The sequence below is a fragment of the Hippopotamus amphibius genome, chromosome 6, assembly GCF_030028045.1.
Source record: "Hippopotamus amphibius kiboko isolate mHipAmp2 chromosome 6, mHipAmp2.hap2, whole genome shotgun sequence".
Lineage (NCBI taxonomy): Eukaryota > Metazoa > Chordata > Mammalia > Artiodactyla > Hippopotamidae > Hippopotamus > Hippopotamus amphibius.
In genome coordinates this window covers 20,327,778-20,352,698 of record NC_080191.1, presented here as the reverse complement: position 1 = coordinate 20,352,698, position 24,921 = coordinate 20,327,778, and the positions used below count along the sequence as shown (strand labels likewise).

The 24,921-nt window shown below is 35.6% G+C and overlaps 1 protein-coding gene and 1 long non-coding RNA gene across 5 annotated transcripts in view; one reads left to right on the top strand and one right to left on the bottom strand.

Annotated features, from left to right (window-relative positions):
- LOC130855664 (uncharacterized) overlaps positions 1-11,239 on the bottom strand; it is a 45,137-nt gene extending 33,898 nt beyond the window's left edge. Inside the window, exon 1 of the long non-coding RNA XR_009054353.1 lies at positions 11,188-11,239. This is a non-coding gene — a long non-coding RNA (uncharacterized LOC130855664). The remainder of the gene's footprint in view (positions 1-11,187) is intronic.
- Positions 11,240-11,328: 89 nt separating this feature from the next.
- Positions 11,329-24,921, top strand: part of MANEA (mannosidase endo-alpha) — a 71,527-nt gene continuing 57,934 nt past the window's right edge. The window contains exons 1-4 of one of the 4 annotated variants that reach the window (XM_057739859.1): positions 11,329-11,465; positions 15,592-15,677; positions 18,031-18,131; positions 22,897-23,478. In XM_057739859.1, coding sequence (XP_057595842.1) covers positions 22,935-23,478 — 544 coding nt within the window. In that variant the 5' untranslated portion in view covers positions 11,329-11,465; positions 15,592-15,677; positions 18,031-18,131; positions 22,897-22,934. Of the gene's footprint in view, positions 11,466-15,591; positions 15,678-17,847; positions 18,132-22,896; positions 23,479-24,921 lie in introns of those variants that run through there. The other 3 variants (XM_057739860.1, XM_057739862.1, XM_057739861.1) reach the window with 3 other exon arrangements.

The window sequence follows — 24,921 nt, the reverse complement described above, 5'->3', positions numbered from 1 at the left end:
CCTTAGGACACTAGTGGTTACTGAAACCATGAAACTGAATAGAGATTGCCAACAGTGAGTACATTGCATGAGAAGAGAGAGGATCCAGATGTCTATTTAAGGGCTCAACCAGGAAAGGGAAGCCTACAAAGAAGATGGTGGGGTCATCAGAAAAGTAACAGGAAGAATCACAGGACTAAGCTAATATATTTTAAGCGTGTGTGTTCACTGAGCCTTGAATGCAGTAAGTATTTTGCATGGATTGATTTATGTAAAACTGGACAGCGTGGAGTCAAGAAAGTCAAAGGAAGAAAGTGTTGAACACAGATGAAACCAACTATAGAGCTGAATGCAACCAAGTGTGTTTATTGTATTTCGTGCAAGAAAGTCACTGGAGAACTTGAGAAAAGCAATTTCTGAGGAGTATTGGGGGCAATAACCATCCTACAGTAGGTCTAGGAAGTAATGGAAGGCAAGGACACGCTTCTCATGACTACTGCTAGGAACCCTGCTATTCGATGCATCCGGAATTGAAAACGTCTTCATCTTGGATCTGTTTCTTTCATTTGTCTTCTGAGGTGAATTCTAATTGCACAAGGACTCTTGCTTCTCTCTGGCTTCTTCTTGTCATTGCCTCTAAGAGGGCCACTCTCATTCAATCCTGGGCTCATAATCCAACACCTCAAATCCAGTTCCTGTTTAGGGAAAATCATACTATACCTATTATTTAAGGCCCAGTTCATGCTGCTTATTTGATTAAATCTCCCAATAATTTCATACTCAAGCATCTACTTTTTGCTAAACTCTTATACACTTCATGGGTACCCTTTTATAATATTTATAATTTTCTGCCTTGAGCATGACCACCCACATACTTGTCTTACCTTCCTTCCTACATGTTAACTTCATTAGAAGTCATATGTATTTTTACATTGTACATAGTTCCTAAAACAGAACATCTAAGTACTTATTTTGTTTCTGCATGATTTTGAGCTTTTGGACCTTGGGCAATCCTATCTAGGTCTTCTGAATACTATTCCTTCCGAAAAATGATAATATTATCTGTTCTGCCTACTTAATATTGTAGAATCGTTTTCAGAATTTAAAAAAATTAATGGTTTTGAAATGCTTTGAAAATGGTAGCATATACACCATTAAAACATGAATAATTTCTTATTTACACTGTTATTACCATTGCAGTGTTATAGTGTTATTAGTGTTGTTATTATAGTAGTGATACTAATATGATTGTTCTATGCTAAAAATTGCTAGTCTATTTAGTTATGCAGCAATTCAGCCAATTAGTAGCTTAAATGTTAATTTCTTCAATTCATAGCATATAACAACTATGGGGAAGTGTCTGCCCATTTGTTTTGATGAATAATTCAAGAAACATATATTTACTCAGAGATCCTTGAGTGTGTGTGTGTGTGTGTATAAAGTGTACATAGAGATATTGTGGTAGGCATAATAAAGGGCCCCCAATGGTGTCCACACCCTATTCCTCAGAACCTATGATTATTGGTCCTTACATAACAAAAGGGACTCAGCACATTGCAATTGAGATGGGGAGATTATCCTGAATTCTTTACTTGGGTCCAATACAATCTAATGAGTCTTTAAATTGGAAAAGGAAAGCAAAAAGTGGGTCTGTGGAATCTAAAAAATAATACAAATGAATTTATTTACAAAACAGAGCCTCATAGACATAGAAAACACTTACGGTTATCAAAGGGGAAAGGAAGGAGGGATAAATTAGGAGTGTGAGATTAACAGATATATACCACTATATATAAATTAGATAAACAATAAGTATTTACTGTATAGCACAGGCAACTATATTCAATATGTTGTAATAACGTATAATGGAAAAGAATCTGAAAAAATATATATAAATATATATATATAACTGAATCACTTTGCTGTACATCTGAAGTTAACACAATATTACAAATCAACTATACTTCAATTTAAAGAAGTAGGTCGGATGAATGTGACATGAGAAGGACTAGAGCTGCCATTGCTGGCTTCAACAACAGAGGAAGGGAGCCATGAGCCAAATAATGCCGTGGTCTCTAGAAACTGGTGCCTGCCCTCAGTTTATAGCAGGAAAATGCAGATCTCAGTCATGCAACTGTGAGGCACTGAATTCTGCCAACAAATTGAATAAGCAGGGAAAGGGTATCTCCCCTAGAGCCACCAAGAAAGGTAGTCCTGCTGATTCTTTGACCCTAGTCTAAGGAGACCTAAGCATGACTTTTACAGAACTGTCAGATAATAGATTTGTATTGCTCAAGATACTAAATTTGTGATAATTTGATAGGATAGTGATAGAAGGTACACAGATATAAATATATTTCTATAGCTATCTACATAATTTTGCAACTAACTTTTTCTTGAAAAAATATACATGAGCACCTTTTCATGTCATTTACAAAGAGGGCTCACTTACATGCACAGCTTTGCACACTACCAATGTAATTTTATAGAAGAAATCTTAAACATAGATTGGCTTGCACCAAGAATTAATATACCTACCACTTTATCAGATGCAGCCAATTTGCCCTTCAAAAAGGTTCTTTCAACTAATATTTCCACTAATAATATATGAGAGTGTACATATTCCACATCTTAGCCCAAACTGGATATTATCAGTTATTTTAATGCCATGGCCTTTACCTTTTCCAGGAATCAAAACTGCTTTTATGACTCTTGAGTGCTATTATTCATTCTTTGAATCTCACATACATTCTAATGTGACACATCAGAGGGTCACACATGATTTTATGAGAATATCCTCTTGACCTAGTAGATTTTCTTGGTGTCTATGATGAATTAGCAGTAGAATATTAATTATTCACTCAGAAAATACTTAATTTTGAATAAAAGGTCCATATTTCTGCATCCCAAAGCTTTGTATTAGGACTCAATTGATGGAATGCTGACTGTCCACATGCAACTGGATACTTCACATACCATAGTTGATGATGTTACCTAAAGTTACCCTGATTCTCATTCCATTCTCTGGTCTCTTCCTACCATCACTATTCTTCCCTAAGTTCTGAGAATATTAGTTCTTAAGTAATTTAAATAAAAGCATATGAGGGGCCTGGGCATATTTTATGAACACATAACAGCTAATATGCAGTAATCAATAGAGGACTCACACAAAAATAGAAGAGCTTACACAGAAAGTAGGTAAACTTCATGAGAGAAGGCTTTCATGGGGAACTTATTTAAAATTACACTTGCTTACCAAGTATCCCCAAATTTCTCCTAGATACTTCTTAGATTTTTAAAATCATGAAGCATTTTGAAATTTATGTTAAAATTTACTTTTGAAATATACATGAAAAATATGAAATGCATGTACCCATAATCCATTTAAAAATTAGTCATAGTTGCCTGAAACTTCTTTTTCCTGTTTATGTGAATATTTTTTGGTAGCTCTTCTAAAACTGTCTGCACTTAAGGGGTTGTTAATATTATTTATATTGTTGCCTTTGTTGTTTGGCTTTAAGGTCTCTCTTTGTTTTTGACACTTAAAGTTCTCTCTTTCTTCCAGCTCTGTCACATATTAAAACCAAACAGTTTGCAATTACATTTTACCCAGCATTTCTATGTAAGGGGGGCTAGTCACATTGGTTAGTTCACCCAGTGTTACATTCAGCAGAAGTTTTCTCTTGAAATTTAAAGTAAGGTTGTTGTGAAGAATTGGTCTTTTCCTTTCCTCTTGATACTGACATATCAGGCAGCATTGACAGAAGAACACTTTCCAAAACAGAGTGTATTCTGCACTGGCAACTCAGTCCTTTATTCTGGATGCAAAGTCACACAGAATTTTTAAAGAGGTCAAAATACTCCTTTCTAAAAACTTGGAAAGAAAATTAGAGACATATTTATTTATTTTGGGGGCTTTCTTATAGAAGAGGAATTATAGTGTTTTCTGTAGCTCTACAAAGAGCTAGGACCATTGTATGGAAGCAACAGGGAAATTCATTTGGGTGCAGGTTGAGGAAAGCTGTGCAGAATTTGTCCTGACTTGAGAATTATTTGCCTATTCTTGGCTGTTTCAGAGCAAAGTATAGCAATCACATGTTTGGAGTAGAAGAGATTGTTCTGCTAAGAGAAATGTTGTCCAGTTGAGCCCCCTAACATGCTATGAGTGGCCATAACCCCAACAAAGCCCCAGCAGATGCAAAACTGATATAATCAAAAGTAAAGTTAATGAGCCTAAGCCAGGTACCAGGTCAGTTAACACATTCAGACCTGCAGATGAGTATAGCTAGGGGTTATCGCTGAGCTGCCCACAGTAGGAGGGAAAAGAAATTTCAGGTCAGGAGGAAGGATAGAAGTAAGAAGAGAATTGTGTGGGGACTTTGAACATATGTAGGAAGAAATCAAGATGGAAAGAAATTTTGGATAAAAGTTTAGGAGAAGACAAAATCTTTTATTCCTTGGTAAACCCAATCTAAAATTTCCTCATTTTGCTTTTTTAAAGGGATTAATATCATTGATACTTTTGAAGCCAATACTTTCTCTATCTTTTGATACGTCTTTCTGTACTTTTCATGAGCAAGTTGCAGGAAATCTAAAAGTTAATGTTGCAGAATGAAAGTATTTCATATCTTGCAACAAATTCTAAACCTATAAAAGCAGTTAAAATGTAGGTATAAAGCTGTATTTTAAATACATCTTTCTGGGAGCACATTATATTTTTCTAATGAATCATAAAGTATTATTGACAGAGAGTACAGAATATATATGTATTCTTTTCTCTGCTGTGAAATCATAAATGGCCATTTGATAAGTTCTGCCTTTATTGTTGCACTTTTTTCATTTTAAAAGATGATTAAACATACTCAGGGAATTTATTCCTAAAGAAGCAGGAGTAAAAAATGTTACCACCAAGTTATCACACGCATGAATAGACACATACACACACATACACATATAGTGCTTTGTTTCTTATTCAGTCAATAAAGTATGATTTTTTGGCCACTAGATACATTCAGTTAATCAAATTTATTTGAAGATTTCCTACACTAAATGCCTTGAACTAGGTGCTATAAAAATACATGAGTGAAAAAAAAAAAAAAAGCCTGCCATATTTTCAAACTCTTTTGAAAGTATGGACCATGAAATATTATTTAAGTAACCCAAGCAGTGGTAAGTAGATAATTAATATAACTATTTACAGTGTATAGCTCTTTATCTCTTGATAGATGGCAATTTCCTGTAAGACAGACATTTCTTATGAATTGAAGTAGTCTACAGTAGGCAACCCCACCCCACATTTTGAATAAATGCATAATCAAATAAAACCAATTATCATAAAACATATTGAGAAATCTCAAAAAAACCAAAACCAACCAAAACAACCAGAATAAGATTTGGTAAACACAAAAACACCAGGTTAAGTCAATTAATTAGTTTTAACTCTGTGGATATATTTGAAGGATGCTGTTTCTCTCACATCCCAAGAACTGTTTCAGGTCTATAATTAAAAAAGAATGTATAGTATATCTACTGTCTTTCTCTTCACATACTATTTTTAGACCAACCTGCGCATCTTATAATTAATGTGATATTTACTGAATCCCTACTGTTCATTGCTTCATTTACCCAGCACATTTACTGAACACTATATTAGTTTCCTATGGCTGCTGGAACAAATTACTACAAACTTGGTAGCTTAAAAAACATACTTTTATTTTCTTGCAGCTCTGAAAGTCAGAAGTCTGAAGTCAATTTCACTGGGCTGAAATCAGGGTGTTGGCATGATCACTCTCTCTTCAGAGACTTAGGGGAGAATCTGTTTTCTTACCTTTTCCAGTCTCCAGAGCTGCATTCCTTGCATCTCTTTACTTGTGGCCCCTCCCTCATTCTTCAAAGTCAGCCATTTCGCTTCAATGATTGCACTGCCTTTTTCTCTGTCAAATCTCCCTCTGTTTGTCTCTTATAAGGATAGTTGTGATGACAGTTAGGACACACCCAGGTAATCCTTATCTCCAGATCCTTAATCACATCTGCAAAGTCCCCTTTGCCATATGAAGTGACATTCACAAGTTTAGGGGAGTAGGACCTAGATATCTTTGGGGGGCATGATTCATCCTACTACAAGCACCTACTATGTGTTGGATGTAGGAGACATAGCTGAATCAGAATCTCTGTACCTGCACTCAGGGAGCTTGATATGATGGAAGGTAGAGAAGATGTACAAGGCACAGATCTGCTTTTTAATTGGGTTCTCTAACAGAAAAATATTTTATCAGAGAATAAATGCATGTTTTTTCTTCTTCTAACAAGAGAAATCTCCAGCTACTTCTTAGAATAAGCAGGCACAGAAAAATCACCTTGCAGCAGATACTGTTGAGAAGAATTACTTGTGGACTCTCATATATAAATAGAAGATGAATGGGCTCATCTATCTTAGGAAATAGCAAGCCTTTTTTTTTTTTTTCTTCTTCTTCTTTCAGTGACTTTGCAAACTGCTCCTTTTTTCAATGTCAGGAGAGGGTGGTGTTATGGCAGAAGAAAGGTTGGGCCAATTTGGTTAAGGAACCTAAGGCATCCTGAAAAGGAAGAAATCCACACACTAAAGCCTTAGGAAATGACTCTATAAAACCTGTATTTAAGTGGTATAACATTTGGAGTTTGGCTGATAAGGGTATGAAACTAATGCACTATCACAATATATGAAACTTCCTTCCCTCAAAACACCAAGAGGCTCTGGATCAACCTGTAGTTTCCCAACTCATGAAGTGTTGCATCTCCCTGCTGGCCCAGCTTTCAGCTAAAGGCATGCATGTGTCTCAACTGCCACCATGCCTGTGAAAGGAACAGTGTCTCCCTCAGGAGAGATGGTCCATACTCAGTCATTGGTGCATTTACATGTAGCAGCTCCAATCAACCAGAGGTGAACATCCTGCCACCTCTCTATGGGAAGGTATGACACTGGTACTCTCTTCCATCTCCGTCACTCAAGAGTGTCATGAGCCAGGCAAGTGCTTGAATCAGAGAATGAGAAGAGCTTTTGTCAAGGGATTTGGCCTGTTTACTTGGTGTCTTAATTTGCTCAGAGATGCTATAACCAAATGCCATAGACCAGATGGTTTATAAAAAACATTTACTTATCAGAGTTCTGGAGGCTGGAAGTAAGTCCAAGATTAGGATGCCAGTATGATCAGGTGAGGACCCTTTACTGGGTTATGGACTTCTCATTTCATCCTCACATGGGAAGGCAAGGGATCTCTTTGAAGCCTCATTTATTACGGCACTAATCCCATTCATGAGGGCTCTGCTCTTATGACCTAATAACTTTCCACGGGTCCCACCTTCTAATACCATCACCTGGGGAAGCTGAGGAGCTAAAGACATATAACATAGGCTGAGCTAAGCAGATTATTCCAGCCCCAAATTTGAATCTTGAAGAAATGAGACAAATAATGCAAGTAGAATTGAGAAATTACTCAACAATTTTGAGAGTTCAGTGCACCCCTGAAAGTATCAGGGCCCTAATCTGCACTGCGGTAGGAAGCTGTGTTCCCAGCGCTCAGCTCTTCTGGGTTCCTGTCCATTGCTGTTGCCAGCCTTTACCTTCATGCTGTACTCTACAGCTTTTCACATAAAGTCTGTCTGTGTTTTACCTGACAGATTCAGTTTCTATTCCCTGCAAAAAAACTCCTGACTAATGGGAGTAGAGAGGATGTGAAAAGGAACGGAGAAGACATCTCAGGTGAGTGGAGATAAAATGGCACGATTTATCTAGGAGACTTTAATACAGCTTCCAAGATTGGAGGGGAAAAAAAAGACTTGAAATACAGCTAGCCCTCTGTATTTGCAGGTTCCACATCTGCAAATTCAACCAAACTCGTGTTAAAAATATTTTTAAGAAAAATTAAAATTACAGAAAGTTCCAGAAAGCAAAACTTGAACTTGATGCACTCTGGCAATTATGCATATATACATAGCACTTACATTGTACTACTATTTACATAGCATTTACTTTGAATTATTATAAATAATCTAGACATGATTTAAAGTATAAGGGAGAATGTTCGTGTTATATGCAAATACTACACCACTTTACATAAGATTCTTGAACACCCAAGATTTTGGTAGGGGTGAGTGGTTCTGGAACCAATCAATCCCCTGCAGATACCGAGGGATGACTGTATTCAGGAGACAGACAGTAAGAACAGTTTTGGGACTAGAAAAAAGAGTACATATCAGGAAGTAGGGTTAAATAACAACAACTAAGTAACCTCCTAATTTTTCAGTCATTTATCACCCCAAAAGTTGTTTGTTGAATTTTTGTTGGCTCTGGACACATAAAGATAAAAATGGCAAAATCTATGTTGTCAAGGAGACACTAGTCTTTTCCAGTGCAGTAGGGAATTTCAGGACACAAATTCCTTTCATCTTTTAATTTGACCATTTAGATAATTCTCTCTCTCTAGGGCAAATTATTGTCACCCATTTATCAGCTTTAAGAATTGTTAGAAATAGACATTAAGCAATATTTCCAATATCATATAATTTGAGAAGAATGAAAGTAAGAGAGTGTGGGTCTTGAGGGCTGTATTCTTTATTATAAGAACATGTATCTATTTGCTAGTTACAGTTAATTATAAATTTATAAGTTTACTGTGAAATAGTACAGAAAGAGGGGATTGAAAATCCACATATGATAGCAGAAAGGCTGGTGCCACCAAAGTCTGCCCTGCTAGTTACCACTTGATCCAGCTGCCCTTAGGCACGTACCAACTTGTACTCTCAGAAAGCCCTTCTTCCTGGAATACACAGGCCTGGATTGAAATTCTATTGCTACAATTCTAATAGTCCTCTTGAAACTGTAATCAAATAGAATAGGGAGTTTAAGGTATGAAGTGGCATAAACTCACTAGCCAATCAGAAAAGGAAAATGACAAAATGTATCTCTCATGGCCAAAAGGACACTGATGTCTTACCTTTTTCCAAATTCCCCATTACTGGAAGAGAAGAAAAGAACTAGAAAGACATGCACTAAGTTATAAGACAAAATTACATGATGCAGAGCTGGGAAATAACACTAGTGCATGGAAGACTCACAGGGGCTTACTTATATAGAGATAAGGAGATTGTCCAAACCTAGTCCTCACTCACAGATGGATGTCACAGATGGATGGTTTCCCAATCTACCCACAAGCCACAGTGGCATTCATTGTGGTCTTCAGTCATCTCCCAGCAAAACTGCTGGAGCCCCAGTTTCCTGAAGATTCTTTATATAGTGGTGTGTTGTGGTAAAGTGAAATTATTTAGCTAGGGAAGAATTTGTCATTTAGGGTGCCACTAATGTGTTAAAGGTATGCCAACACATCACTCTCCTTAACCCTAGGATTTACCACATAGGGTCTGGGCTAGTCAGAGTCACAGATCTACCATGTTCACTTCAAGTAGGCTGTTTGCCTCAATGTTTTACGAAAATATTATTTTCTCTGTTTGGCAAAGTGTGAACAAGGATGGGAAGCACTAGGCAGAACCAACACTTATTAGCCTCTCTAAATGGGTAACTCTGGGAAAGTTTGGTGACACAGCTCAGTTAGTATCTACATTGACCTCAGGAGACCTCTGCCAATTCCATTCCAATTATATCCATATAGGATTTTTTATGGATCTTGGCTGACTCACCTTCGAGTTTACACGGAAAAGCAAAGAGACAAGAATAGCTAAGGCGATTTTAGAGAAGAATTATAAGGAAGAGGGGCTCGCAAAATGTTTGGAGACATAGAATTGAGTGCATGGGTGTTCATTATGTTATAATCTGTACTTTTCTGTGTCTAAAATATTTCGTAATTAAATGTTAAAACTTTTAGAAGAAAATAAAAGAGAATAGCTTATGGTATCTGGTTGGGAAGACTTGTAAAGAGAAGAAAGCAAAAAGCACAAAATTATAAGTTAAAAAATTGTTAAATTCAGCTAGCAGTGCCTTAAAATATACAGCTTTTGGTCATCAAACGACACCATAAAAAGTTAAAACACAATCCACAAACTAAGAGAAGCTATTTGTAACACATAAAACTGACAAGAAAGAAGTATTTAAACTTTAATAATATATAAAGATTATCAACAAATTAATTTTCAAAAACAATCAAGCCAATGAAATGAGCCAAAATTGAGAACAGGCATTTCACAGAAACCCACATAGCCACCAAACATATAAAGATGCACAACCCTATCAGCAAGGGGGAAAATGAAAATTAAAAGATCAATCAGATGCTACTGCAGACAAAAATTTTAAAATCTAACAATATCATGGGTGTTATAGATAAAGACGTGCCAGCCTAGTGCATGTGAAATGGAATTGTGTGTAGATGAATCGCAAAACCTGAATGTGTAGTGGCAGAAGTTAGAGGAAAAAAATGTAGTATAACTTAGATACAAATACAACAGTGGGATAGCTATATTTTTAGGGAATTATACACATATAACTATTTTTTAAAAAGCAAGTAAATGAGTAATATAGAGATTAGAATAATAATTATTTCCGGCTGGGAGGGAAAGAGATACTTTTAAAGAGGCCTCTTAGAAGGCTTCAAAAATGCTGGTACTCTTCTGAATCTTCAGGTGTGTAGTAAATACCTGGGTATTCTTTTTATTATTATCCTTTAAAATGTGCACATATGGGATCTGTTTAAAGAATCCAGTGAGATTTTAATGAGAGCCCTTACAAAATTGTTCACATTAGCACTTCTAGACTGAGTGAGTTTTTCCTTGTTACTACGTAACCAAACAAAATAAAGAATTCTCTTGGCTTCTGAGGCTGATGTAAGGTGAAAACCTTCAGCTGTAACCCCTATTTTCAAAAGTTATCGTTCTTCACAGCTGCCTCATTGTCCTCAATTATTTCTATAAGTATTCCAACACAAACGTGATTTTTATCAATACGTTTGCAAATTAAAAATGTCATCTTTTAGCTTCCAAGTAAAGTTTCATTTTTTCTTAAAGGGCAAAGAGTTCCTTAATTTAAAAAGTTTGAAAACAGCCAGTGTACTCGAATTGAAAGCAAAAACACCTCACATCAAACACAGCTGTCCTCTCTTAGTGAAAGCTTCCCAGGAGAACCTTCAAACACCAGTTTCTAAGAGAGGAGTGGGTCATATCTAGCTGGGGAAAGAGGATGGGAGGCCAGCCCAACTCTGCTTTGCCCTTCGGCCCCACTCCTACCTGACGCCCCCGAAAACCTGCCGCTGCGCTCCCCTCCGCATGCGCTCCGGTCCTCACAGACCCGACGGGCCTGTGCCAGGAAACCAGAGCCCCGCCCCCTCAGCGAGCCCCGGCCCGGCCCGGCCCCGCCCCTCGGGGCTCCCGGAACGCTCCGCGCGCGCCCCGTGAGAGGCGGGGCTGCTTGGGCGCGCAGCCGGGGAGCCGTGGGCGCTGTGCACTCCCGGCTTCGACGTCTTCGGCGGCGGAGTCTCCGCGGGAGGCGGGTGTCCCTGACTCTGGTGAGTAGCTGGAGGGTTCAGGGCCCCTCAGACGCGGTGGTGGCGGGCACCGAGGCCCCTCCCCCCATCAGCGCCTGCGCGCGCACCCGCCACCCGATCTGCTGGATTGCAGGGTGGCCTTTGACTCTGCGCCCCTCCGGCTCGCGGCAGGCAGCGTCGAGCTTTAGGACCTCGGGACGCCCTGCCTTTTTACTCTCGCCCCTTGTTTTGTCTGGGTTAGTTTTATTGCCTTTTATCCTACTTTATCCTGACCCTCCCAGCCTCATCTCCTCCACTTCTTTGGAGCGGAACCTCCGGTCGCCTCGGTTTTCCCTTCCCTCCCCAGCAAGTTGTCATGTCGGGGGTCGTGACGGAAGCCTTTCAGCGCCTTGACCTTTTGTCCCCAAAGTCGGCCTTGAGCCTTAGGGGCAGGTGGGAAGGTCGAGGCCCACCGGGCTCGTGCTGCAGCAGGCAGGTGGCCGGCTCTGGTCTCCAGACACCCGGGCGTCGGGGGAGGAGAGCGAGCATGGGGAAGGCCAAGGCAGAGATGGGTTTTCCGTTCACCTGTTCACACGTTTGGCACGGTCGTCTTGGACTGTTATCTTATGCTAAAACACAGGATGCAGCTATGCTGGAATGTATCTTTTCCCATTTTCCAAAGCTGTATATTGAAATTTAGGCAGTTAGGATAGTTTGTTTTCGTTTCATTATTGCAAGACCCTGCGGATAGGAGTTAAGCGAAAACATGGAAGTGCTTTAAAAAGTAAATAGAACAAGGAAGAATACTGTTAATTATGTAACTTTAAAAAATGGCAAGTAGGACTGGAATGGGTTGATGATGTTCAAGTATTTAGACAATAATTTGAAAGAAAAATACAAAATAAAATCTAGGTATTAGTAATATTAAGTCACATTGCACATCTTTTTCATGACAATATGTTACTCCATTCATATTAAGCTATATGCAAACCTTGAAAAAAATCGTGTTGTGTAGTGAATCTTGTGGATTTTCAGGCTCTGTGCATAAAACATTCCCAAAGCTGTTGGCTGTTAGTCACACAATGATTAGTAAGTGTATGATAAGAAAATAAGCTTTCTTCAGATTAAATTTGGACTACAGTTTATGAGTAGGTAACAGATACTCATTGTTTTCTAAGTCCATAATCTTTAAGTGAAAACATGATCATATGTCAGCAGTTGTCATCTGTCACAAAACTTATGATGTTATATTCTCTAAACTTGATTTGTCTAAAATGTTTTGGGAATATGGAATAACAGGACAAGAGCGTGGGTTCTGGAGCCATACTTCTCTGCGCCTTGCTAGCTGCTTAACCTCAGACAGGATACTTAACCATTTGTTAGCCCAGAGACTTGGAAGAAGTTACCAGCTGCTCTGTAACTTAGTTTAGTCATCTGTAAAATGGTTTTAAAAAGAAGTTCTACTTCATAGGTTGTTGTGCAGATTAAAATGGAAAGATGAGATTAGGATTAACTGAATTTCTATTCATGAAAGGACACAGGTGTTTACATTAAAACCGACCTCGGCAAGGAACTCATGGTACAGAAACTGATTTTGAAAGTACCAGGTGTGTCTTCTATTATTAGTTATATTTCTCTTAAATGGCTTCTTAGAAAATAATATTAGAAAAACAGCTAGAAAAAGCAAAAGCAACCAGAAACCTGTATAACATAATAATAATTAAAAAGTGAAATCTTCTTGGCTTTTCTTAGTAGCAGGATAGGAGCTAATCCTTTTCGAAATCATAATTGATATCACACTGATTCTGATCTCTTATATCTCAATAGACCTCCAGGTCAAAAACTATCATTTCAAAGATTAAAAGACCTCCAAATCACAAAAAACCAAAATAGAAGCCACAGAATTTCAAAAGAACGTAGTACGTATTACTTCTGTGTACTATTATGTCATGTAAACTACCCTTTGTAGGTACTAGATTTTCATTACTCAATACCTTGAGTATTGAATAGGTTACTATTAATACTTTGGGAACCTATACATCTGCAGTTAACTTGGAATTTTTTTCCTGAGGTGACTTCTGAAACTTTTTTTTTTGTTAAAACCAAATAAGTAGTTCCACCACTCCTTTTTTACTAAAGATCATTAGACCTGTTGGGCATCTCAAGTTTCGTGGTTTTGCTAAGTTGAATATGATAATTTTTATTAAAATGAATTTTTGAAATTATTGGATCTATCTATTTATCTATGATTCTTCCTGTGTAATATGTTCAGTATAGACGGAACATGTTAACTGTATGTATAGTCAGTAGAATCTGTTTATACACGTATTGCCCAAATAGATGCCAATGTCAAAAACAAAAGGGCCAGAAATTAAATTCTTTAAGCTGAACACATAATGGTCACTGACTAAATAAATATAAAATATTGGGTAGGCCAAAATGTTCATTTGGGTTTTTCTGTAAGATTTTACGGACACACTTTTTGGTCAACCCAATATATTGGGTTCTACTAGAGTGTAAAGGTAAGGACTCCATTTCTGGACTTCATGGAACAATCTAGTAGGGTGTATAATACATTAAACAGAATGACGGGATACATAAAGAAATGCCAATTTAAAAAGTGGGCAATGGTGTAATAATAGACTTATGGGAAAGTTAGTGTGTTTTACTCTGGAATCATTGGGAGAGGTGTCAAGAAGAGGCAACAGTTCAGCTTTGTCTTGAAGGATTAGAGTAGAGTTCAAAAGTTAGCCATACGGAGAATAGGTATTTAGGGAGAGAAAACTATGTGTTGGCTGTTTATTGCTTTCCAGACACCCATCTTTAATAATAATGATCATCAGATTAAACAGTTGCACTGAATAATATTTATTCAGTGTTATACTAAGCCAGAAATGATTGTAACAGTTTTACAATATTAACTTATTTCATCCTCACAGAAATTCTCTGAGTGAAGTAATAACTCATTGTAAAGATGAGAAAAGAAGCAGGGAAAAGATCAGGTCACTTGAACTCAGGCATTTGAACTGCAGAGCCCATGCTTTTAATCACAGTGGTCGTCTGCCTTTACTTAGGTTGAGATGACTTATTGTTCATTGAGATCAGGAGGTTGGGATAGAGGCAGTGGATCACCTATAATGATGTGATAAACATTTAAAGTGAATGAATTAAATGAGTAAAATAAAAGGAAAAGAAATTAGATTTAGAGGCGGGGGGGAAGGCAGCTTTTATAAATAGATATTTTGTGTTTTATGTTTATATCTCTGAGAAATGAATCTAACAAATATAAAAATGCCTGAGAACTATTTGTTTCACATATTTCTTCACTTTTCTCTTTAAAATCCAGTTAGTATTTATATTTGATTACAACATTACCCTTTTACATTTTATTTAACATACACCATCTTGCATGATTTACAGAACAACTTTGTCAGAAAACAGAACAGTTAAATTTTTTTTTAAGATGATTTAAAAAAACTCAGGGTCACACAATTAGGTCAACATAGCTGATTTGAACTTAGGTCTTCAGATTCCAGAATCAGTATTCTTTCCATTATGTATCCTGACTCTTCCATATATTTCACCCCATTCAGCTGATCAACATTTCAAACGTCAGTCTTACTAATTTGTAAATCTAGTAATTATTTCTCCCATTCTCTATATGATTTGTCAATATTTATTACCATTGATTATTTCCTTATAAAATACCTACTCCAAAGAAACTTTTCTTATGAAATATTATGTTCTAATTTTAGAAGACAGCATAAGAAAATATCACTGAGTAAATGATTACCCAGAGGTAATCATTATATATAAGTACACTTCCTTCCTCTCTGTATATCTTTGATATAGTTGAGATCATATTACATCCATAATTTTTTTTCTACTTAATGGCTTGTCAAAATTCTCATTCTCTTTAAGCACAGGGAAGGATTTGTTTTTATCTTGACAGCTAGGAAATTTTAGGACAACAAATCATAGAGGCAGGTCAGAATGGTTATATCATCCCTTTATTCCTATGCACAAGGCTCTCACATTCTATGCATAGGAATATCACTCGCAGGAGTCCTGAGTTGGTCCTTCCTGGAAATAGGCAGGTATGTTAAAAGTTCATGTCCTCCAGTTTGCTGGTGATAGTCTTTTTTTTCTTTTTTTTTTCTATTTTCAGATAATTTTAGACTTAAAGAAGAGTTTCAAAAATAATACAAACAACTCAGCGATCCCTGTATATTTTTCCTGCAGATTCACCAAATGGTAATATTTTGTCACATTTGCTTTATTATTACACACACACAGACACTTATATATTATATTGTGTATAATTTTACATACATATTATATGTAACATCTGTATATATATATACGTATATATGTAGGCACATTATGTGTATGTATCTTAATATGTTGTCTCATGTTTCTTCATGATTAGATCCAGATTAATGTTGACAGAAATACTATGCCAGTGATTCTGTGTTCTTCTTAGGGCATCCACTCTGTAGGCTCATGATATCTACTTATTCAAAATTAACTAATAAAGTTAATTTTGAGCACTTGTGTAAGGTAGTGTCTGCTGGGTTCTGCACTGTTAAATTACTGTGTCTCCCTTTGTAGTTGACAGGTTATCTTTTGTGGGGGGAGATGCTTTGCCAATATGTATCTACATATCCTGTTTCTCATAAACCCTATTTCTTTTACATATTTCTTTGCCAGTATGTGTCTACATATCCTGTTTCTCATAAACCCTATCTCTTTTAACACCTCATTGATATCCATTAATGATTCTTGCTTGATACAGTTATGGTAGCCAAATAGTGATAGTGATGGAATAATAATTCCATTATTCCATCTAAATTTATCAGTTGGTATTCTAATATGTCTTCTTTATTCCATTTATTTATTTTCACATTTTAAAAATATCAGTATGGATTCATGAATTCTTATCTTAATGTCTGTAATTTATTATTCTTATTCATTATTTTGATGCTGAAATTGTCCCAGATTTAGTCAGTGGTTGCCCCTTCAAGCTGACGCCTGTGTTCTGTGGGCATGTCTGTACATTTTTTGAGTACTTCCTGATTTTCATGCAAGATGTCCCAAGCTCATCTTTTACTTTCTCAGCCATGTTCTTGGAATCAGCCTGGTTCTATTAAGCAGAGAAGGATATGTAAAATTCAGAATCTTGGCATCAGATTTGTTTATTGCTGCAAGGATTTCTTTGGTTCTAGACTTTCTCAGTGGACAAAGCTAAGAAATAATGTACATGTATTTATATGTGTACACACCCACCTACCCCCCCCCACACCTATTTATTGATCGTTTACAAGCCATACATCCATACTGATGCTGCCAATTACAATCTGACACACAAGTTTCATTTTAGACTCCCACTTTCCACATTTGTAACTCACTTTTTTTTTGTCAGTGAAAAACCTGGGCCCCATTTCCCAGCATATATTGCTTATTTTTACAATACATAATTAAGTATTTTAAGAATCGCTAACCTGTTTCATAGCAAAAAATAACCCATTTACTAACCGGAGTTTAACATTTAATATTTTTTGTTTGTTTTGAATGTGTGAAGTATAACATGGTCAAAAAGACAAAACTACATAAAAAGTTATACTCAGAGAAGAGTTACTTCCATTCCCCACCCTTCTACCCCGTTTTCATCTCCCCATATTTTCCACCCAGTTTCTCTTTACCTTCTGTAGATAATCAGCCTGATTAGATTCTTGTTTTCTGTGTTACTTTTGCTCACTTGAGAAAATGTATTTTTTCCTTATTTACATTTGGCTTTTTTCACTTAGCAGTATATCCAGAAAATCACTTTGTCATCTCAAAGATCTCTTCCTCATTTTTTTCTGAATACTCAACATTTTACAATTACAAACAGTGCTATATATAAATTTGTGTACTTACTATTGGTTGTGTATTTTAAAGGTAAATTCCATGAAGTAGCATTGCTGAGTCAAAAGGAAAATGGATGCGTAATTTTGTTAGATTTCCCGAATTCCCAAAAAGTTTGTACAAATTTGCATTCACTAGCAATGCATGGGAGTGCTTGTTTCCACACTGTCTTGCAAACAGGATGTAGTTTCACACTTTCAATTTTTTGCCAATCTCATAGATAAGAAATGATAACCTTGTGTGTTTTTAATTTACATTTTTCTAGTTTTGAGTGACACAAATATTGCAAATATTTTCATTCAGTTTTTCAGTTGTCCTTTCACTTTATTTTATAGTGTTTTTTGAAATATATATTTTAAAAATATGTAGTTATTACATCTGAATTTTGAGTCATAGAAAGTCTTTCCCTACACTAAGGATATAGGGAAATTCAGGTGGAATTTTATAAGTATTTGATTCTGAGCCCTACAACTTACATTATTATAAGATTAGGATAAGAAATAGGGGGGTAATTTAAAACCTCTGATTCAAAAGTAGCAGCAGAGAAGCTGAGAATATAAGTAGAAAGTGGCAGGTGAGAAAATGAAGAGAGCTTTCGGTAGTTTCATGGCTCTGTGGGGACCAAAATTGGAATTCAGGGCCCTTCCAAAGCCCATCCTAGAGGAGGGATCTTGATAAATACCTGTGACTTTGTTTTCAGAACCCGTGGATATAAAGGAGTAAAGATGAATCAGAAATGCACCAAATATTTGCAAGGACTTAAACCCAGTTATGAAGATTTCAATCTATGATTATATTAAGGTAATCTTTCTCTACCCTAGAAGTCTTCAAGAAGCAAAAAGAATCTTTCTCTGAAGGAAAATAATATATAGAGCCTCACATTGTCTCTGAAAATTGTCATACATGATCTCTGGCATTCAGTAAAAAAAAAAAAAAATAGCAGCCTATAAAAAAAGATAGTTACTGTCCAGATATTAAGAGGAAAAAACCAAACTGGCAATAGAAACAGAATCCTAAGATCCAAATTTGGGTTATTAGAGGTGGACTTTAAATAAATGAGGTTAAAAAATACAAGGAATTAAAAAAGCAGATGGAAAATTTTAGCAGAGAACTGATATCTTTGGGAAGAGTCAAATGGAAATTCTAAGACTAAAATTATAACTGAAATTAATTAGTCACCGCTGAAAAGGATCAGGAAACTGAGGATAGTTCAGAAGTATATATTCAGATTGAAACATGGAGAGACAAAAGGAGGAAAACTTAAAAAAATGTTTAAGAAACACATGGGACATAAAATTCTGATGTATGTAATGTATTCCATAACGAGAGATGACAAAGCAAGAGTAATAATTGAGCAAAAGCACCATATGAAGAGATAATGTTCAAGAGTTTTACAAAGCTAAGGAAAACCTGCAGATTGAAGTGGCACTTTGAACCCCAAGCACAATAAATATTAAGGGAACTGTACTCCTGTATATTCCATAGGAAAACAGCTGAAAACCAAAGATGAAGAGAAAAATATTAAAAGAAACCAGAGAAAAAAATACATTATCTTTAAAGTCTTTCAGGGATTTAAAAAAAAACAGTAGTTGGGTTTTCATCATAAACAAAGACAGAAGATAATGGGTGGTGTTGAAAGAAAATAATTACCAATAAAGAAGCGTATACAGAAAAAGTCAAAATGAAGGCAAAATGAAGATATTTTCAAACAAACTACTATGAAGAGTATCAGCAGCAGACCAGCACCAAAGACCCTACTAAAGGGAATTATTTCTTCATCCTAAGGGAGATTATTTTGAATGGAAATGTGGAGATGGAGGAAGTGAAGAAGAAAGGAAAGGGTACATATAATGAACACTGACTATACAGGAACAATGTAATATCTGGAGGTATAAGGTATATGTAAAAAAATAAAATACACAACAATAGGAGCACAAAAATTGGGGCAGGGGTAAAGGAATCAAAGTTTTCTAAGTATGCTTTCATTGTTTAAGAAATAGTAAAGTTCTAATTCATACTGCATTTTGACAATTGAGAGTAATCACTAAGATAACTAAATAGCAAAGAGATTGTATGATTAACAAGGAAATAGGGAAGAATGAAACAATTCAAAAGAAGGTAAGAGAAAACAGAGCCTGTAAAAAGGAAACCAAAAGGAAAGCAAGTAGAAGGGTAAGGGTAGATTTAAGGATAAAAGTAAGAAGTAGATTTAAAGTTATAGTATCTGTATTTGTAGAATGGTAAATGTGCTAAATATTATAATTATTGGACAAAGACTATCAAATTAGATTAATATCAACAGTAACAATAAAACAATGTCATATTTCCAAAAAAAGCCATTTCAGGTGACAATGAAATGATAAAAATGATATTCTGTACCAACATGAATCAGATAAAATGTTATAGCTATATTAATATTAGACAGAGTGGAATTTAGGTTAAAATCCATCAGTAGAGAAGGGAAGGAACATTTCATTATAAAACAAGATTTTAATACTTCAGGGAAATATAACTGTCCTAAATTTGTCTCCACATAATAACATCAGTGAAGATTATATAATGTAAGCAGTTAAAGACATGCCATAACGATGGTGGGGGATTTTTAACACAAGTAGAAGAAAGATGAGTGAGATATAAAAAATATAATCAACATGCTTAGCATATTTGGTTTGATAGACATATGTAGAACTCAGTAACCACTAGCTTCAGAATATATATTCTTTTCTGGTGCATGTGGGATGCTTAACGAAATTGTTCATAGGTTGAGCCTTGAAGCAAGTCTCAACATATTTCAGAGGATTGAAATCACACAGGGGATGTTCTTGGTTGATTCACACTAGAAATCAACAACAAAAAGATGACTAGAAAATCTCCCAACTTATGGGAGATTTTTCCCATTTATTTTTATAAATGTCATCAAAGAAGAAATCATAATGGAAATTAGAATATATTTTCAACTAAGTGGTCATGAAAATACAGAAGTGAAAAACTCATGGGATACTGCTAAAGATATACTTAGAGGTAAAGTTATAATATTAACTACATTTTTAGGAAGGTACAAAGAAGTTCAGGGATGATAGCAGCAGCAGTAGCATAGTGTTTAAATCTTCCTGAAATCATAACAACAAAGCATTAAAGGAATAAAACCAAAACAAACATCTGCAACAAAACTGAAATGAAAATTTATCCCCACAGACCCCAAAATACGAGTTGATGGGGACAGCTCCCTAATAACTAAAAGACTTGTATTCTGTCTCTGTGCTGGAGGAGCAGAGGGAAGCAATAGTTTATCTGCTTGATCTGAGAACAGGAAGTTCTCTACATGTAGATATTGAAGTCTTATATCTGAAGAGGCTAGAGCATCTTGGTTTCTAAGAACTCTGAAAAACTAAGTAGCTGAAGCTTATTTTCAGGACAAAGCCCCATAGTGAAGAGTAACTTCTGGAAATAACTTTCAAATTGAGCAAGGTAGGAACAAAGTGGAAGTGAGGGAAATAAAATCCAGGTAGGTGTGGGAATAGAGAAAACCCCAACTGATCTCAGAAAAAAATTGAAGGCCATAGTAAAACTTCACAAAAACGACAGAAGAATGATTGCTAGAGTTGTAAAGCTAGAAAAATTAGCATGATTCAACATTCATTTCAAATATTAAGGAAAAATTATCTTGTGTAATATCAAGAAAAAAAAATTTCAGTCAAATTCCAAATAAAGTTATTATGGGCAAAAAGTTAACAAACTTGTAACTACTGAAAGCATGCCAGAGAAACATGGTCATAAATATGTAACAACTGTAACCTAATATTTAAATAGAAGGAAACAAAATAATTATGAGAGATATGAATGAACAAGTGAATTACAATTATGAAAACTCAAAATGAGAGAATATTAATCAAAATAATTAAAACTGACAAAATTATTTCATAAATTATTTAATAAATGAAGACTAGAAGACAAACATTACAGATAATACCAAATAATAAATAGAGGGTAAAGAGACACTTAAAAATTAAATGAAGAAAGAGGTGAAAAAGAGAAGGTGCAGTTGTGAAAATTCAGCAAAAATTCAATAAATAGAAGGAAAGCAAAGCAGTGAAACAGTGTTAAAATTAAAACTGGAAATATTTGCTGAGAATAAAACAGTAGATGTTACTAGGTTAGTTAATTTCTTAATGAGAAGATAGAGGATTTCTTATATGATTGATTCTGTCCTCTGTAAAGTATAAGACGTCTATCTGAAGAGAATAAAGGGAATTGGTGATGTAGTGGCAGGTTTGATGAAAAATGAGAAGGGCTGAAATAATTCTTTGGAGGTTAAAAAAGTGAAAGTACTGGGGTATAGTAGTACGCTTGTTAAGCCATCTTGAGTGTCCAGAATTTATGGTCATAAATTCAGAGTGAAAAGTCAGCATGGTGTGTTTTTTCTCCAGTATCATTCTGTGATTCTGGATCAAGGTCAAGCCAGGCATCGTTTGTTTGAGATTGTACCAGGTAAATATTAAGAAAGGAGAGAAATAAAGGAAGTTAAGGGTACAGTTGTCCCTCAGTACCCATGGGGTGGAGTGGGGCTGGGATTGGTTCCAGGACCCACGTAGGTACCAGAATCTGTGGCTGAAATCCCTTACGTAAAATGGCATATAGTACAGTTGGCCCTCTGTATCTGTGGGTTCCTCATACGTGGATTCAGCCAACCCGTGGATATGGAGGGCCTACTGTATTTTCAAGTGAGGAACTGCAGTGCAGGACTATGGGCTATAAACTGCTTCACTAGAGACAAAATATGAAGGAAAAAAATAATAGTGAAAAAGTGGTAGAGTCAGTGGATTAGACATCTCAATAGGTCAAGGAATTGACTGGGAGTACTAAAGTAGAGAGGCTCAAAGCATGGAAGGTTATGTTTAGAAATGGAAAAAAAAATGAAATAAACATTTGGAGTGGTAAATGATTGAATATGACAAGATCAAGATTATGAATAAGACACTGGGGTTGGTGAAATGGGGTGGAAGAACAGGTCATTAGAAGTGAGGCAGTCAAAGAACAAGTTTGTTGAAATTCATTTAATGACTAGGCTTTTCATATAAATAGTATATTAACTTACAGACTCTAAGTTAAACTGTTAAGCATCGTTTAACACTAACGTGTTAACACTAACATTTCTGGGTATATTATTTTTATTTATACTATTTATAAGTAGTTCCTTTTTAAGTATGAAGTTTTGATTTTGTATTTAGAAAATTTTAGTCTCTATATGGAATGTTTCCTTTCTGTTGTCAGTGTATGTAAAATCTGTCCAAATGATGAAGAATAATATATCCATCTTCTTAAATAAAATTCTTAAAATCTTTATCAGACAAAAATGTAATTGTGATATTTCCAAATAAGTACTCCTATTCAGTCTAGCCATATAGACATTCTTCTGTAGCTCTTAATATTTGATTATATAATTAATGTCATAATACTCTAAAATTTTTCAGTGTAACAGACTTTATGGATTTTAGTTTTCCTTTTGACTATATTGGAAAATATTGTTAATACCACTTACTAATTACCATTTTTTAATAAATTACAGCTAAACATTTACCGTTTTGGAGTTTAAAGTATGACATCATGGCAAAGTTTCGAAGAAGGACTTGCATCATTTTGTCACTTTTTATTCTGTTTATTTTCTCTCTAATGATGGGTTTAAAAATGCTGAGACCAAATAAAGCTGCTTTTGGAGATCCTTTTGGACTCGACCTTCTTCCAGAAATTCGGCAACAAACTCCGCATTTGGTGAAAACTGCTGATTCCCAAAAGAGTGACAAAATCAACAGTGAAACTAACGTCAAGAATTTAAAAAGTGTTGAAATCACTGTGAAACCTTCCAAAGCCTCTGAACCTTACTTGGAAGAAATGCCACCTCTGAATTATTATTTACATGCATTTTATTACAGTTGGTATGGAAATCCACAATTTGATGGTAAATATATACATTGGGACCATCCAGTTCTCTCGCATTGGGACCTTAGGATATCCAAGAAATATCCCCAAGGGAAACACAATCCCCCAGATGACATTGGCTCCAGCTTTTACCCTGAGTTGGGAAGTTACAGCTCTCGGGATCCTGCTGTCATTGAAACTCACATGAAACAAATGTACTCAGCTTCAATTGGTAATTATTTTATGTGTGTGTTTAGATATGTATGTGTATGTACATGAGTGTGTATATATATGTATGTGAGTGTGTGTATAAATAAATTTTTGTAGAATATTAATTACTAATTAGTCTCACATTATTATTAATTATAATTTTAAACTTACAAATTCTAAATTAAACTGTTAAGCATCTTTTAACACTAACATGTTAACACTAACATTTCTGGGTATATTTTATTTCTAATTTAATAGTCTTTCTGAATTTTATTAAATTATGATTGACATAAGATAAAATGAATTCTCTCACTTTGTTATACATTTGTCTAAATATCACCCCAAATCATGAAGTAAAATATTCTGTAGCCTCCAAATTTTTGTCATGCTTCCCTTACTCAGCTCTCCCTACATGCCAGGAAACTAGGTATCTTATTTTTATCGCTGTAGGGTAGTAGTTGTAAATGTTCTAGTATTGTATAAAAATGGAATCATCCAACACTTATGTGCGTGTGGTGGGGTGGTGGGGAGCTTTTGCTTGCATGCTATTTTGAAATTTACCCATGTTGTTAACTGTATCAGTAGTTTAGTCATTATTATTGCTTAGTAGTATTCCATTGGATGAGTACAGCAATTTGTTTCTGCATTCATCTAGATGCACATTTGTGCTATTTCAAATTTTAGGCATGTAGCATATAATTTAGTCATTTTTTTGTTTGTTTTTTAAACTAGTCTGACAATCTCTTCTTTTTTAATTCCTATTTCCTTTATATTTAATGTAATACTGATATGGTTGATTTAAAATGTTTCATTTTGCTATTTGTTTTCTATTTATCCCATCTGCTCTATTCCTTTCCCCCCTTTTTTCTTCCTTTACTTGTATTGAAAATGTTTACTCCATTTTATATTTTCTTCAGGCTTATTAGGCATATTCCTTCATTTTATTTATTTTATGATTGCTCTGACATTTACAATATGCAGCTTTAACTTAACTGATGGGAAGTCACAAATTATTCATATTCTTATGCCCCTTCCCCTCAACTTTGCCTTCCCTCTAACTTCTGGCACTCCAGTTACACATATTTACATAGCATCATGTTGTCCCACAGGTAAATAATGTGAAAAAAATATGTAATTGGGTGTCTGAAAATTCTTCATTAATATACCCTTTGCAAAACTCTCCCTGTTTTGGTTCCCTCTTTTTTTTTTTTTTTAATAAATTTATTTATTTATTTATTGGTTGTGTTGGGTCTTTGTTGCTGTGAGTGGGCTTTCTGTAGTTGTGGTGTGCGGGGGCTACTCTTCGTTGTAGTGCGCGGGCTTCTCATTGTGGTGGCTTCTCTTGTTGCGGAGACGAGCTCCAGGTGCGCGGGCTTCAGTAGTTGTGGCATATGGGCTCAGCAGTTGTGGCTCGCAGGCTGGGCTCTAGAGCATGGGCTCAGTAGTTGTGGCACATGGGCTTAGG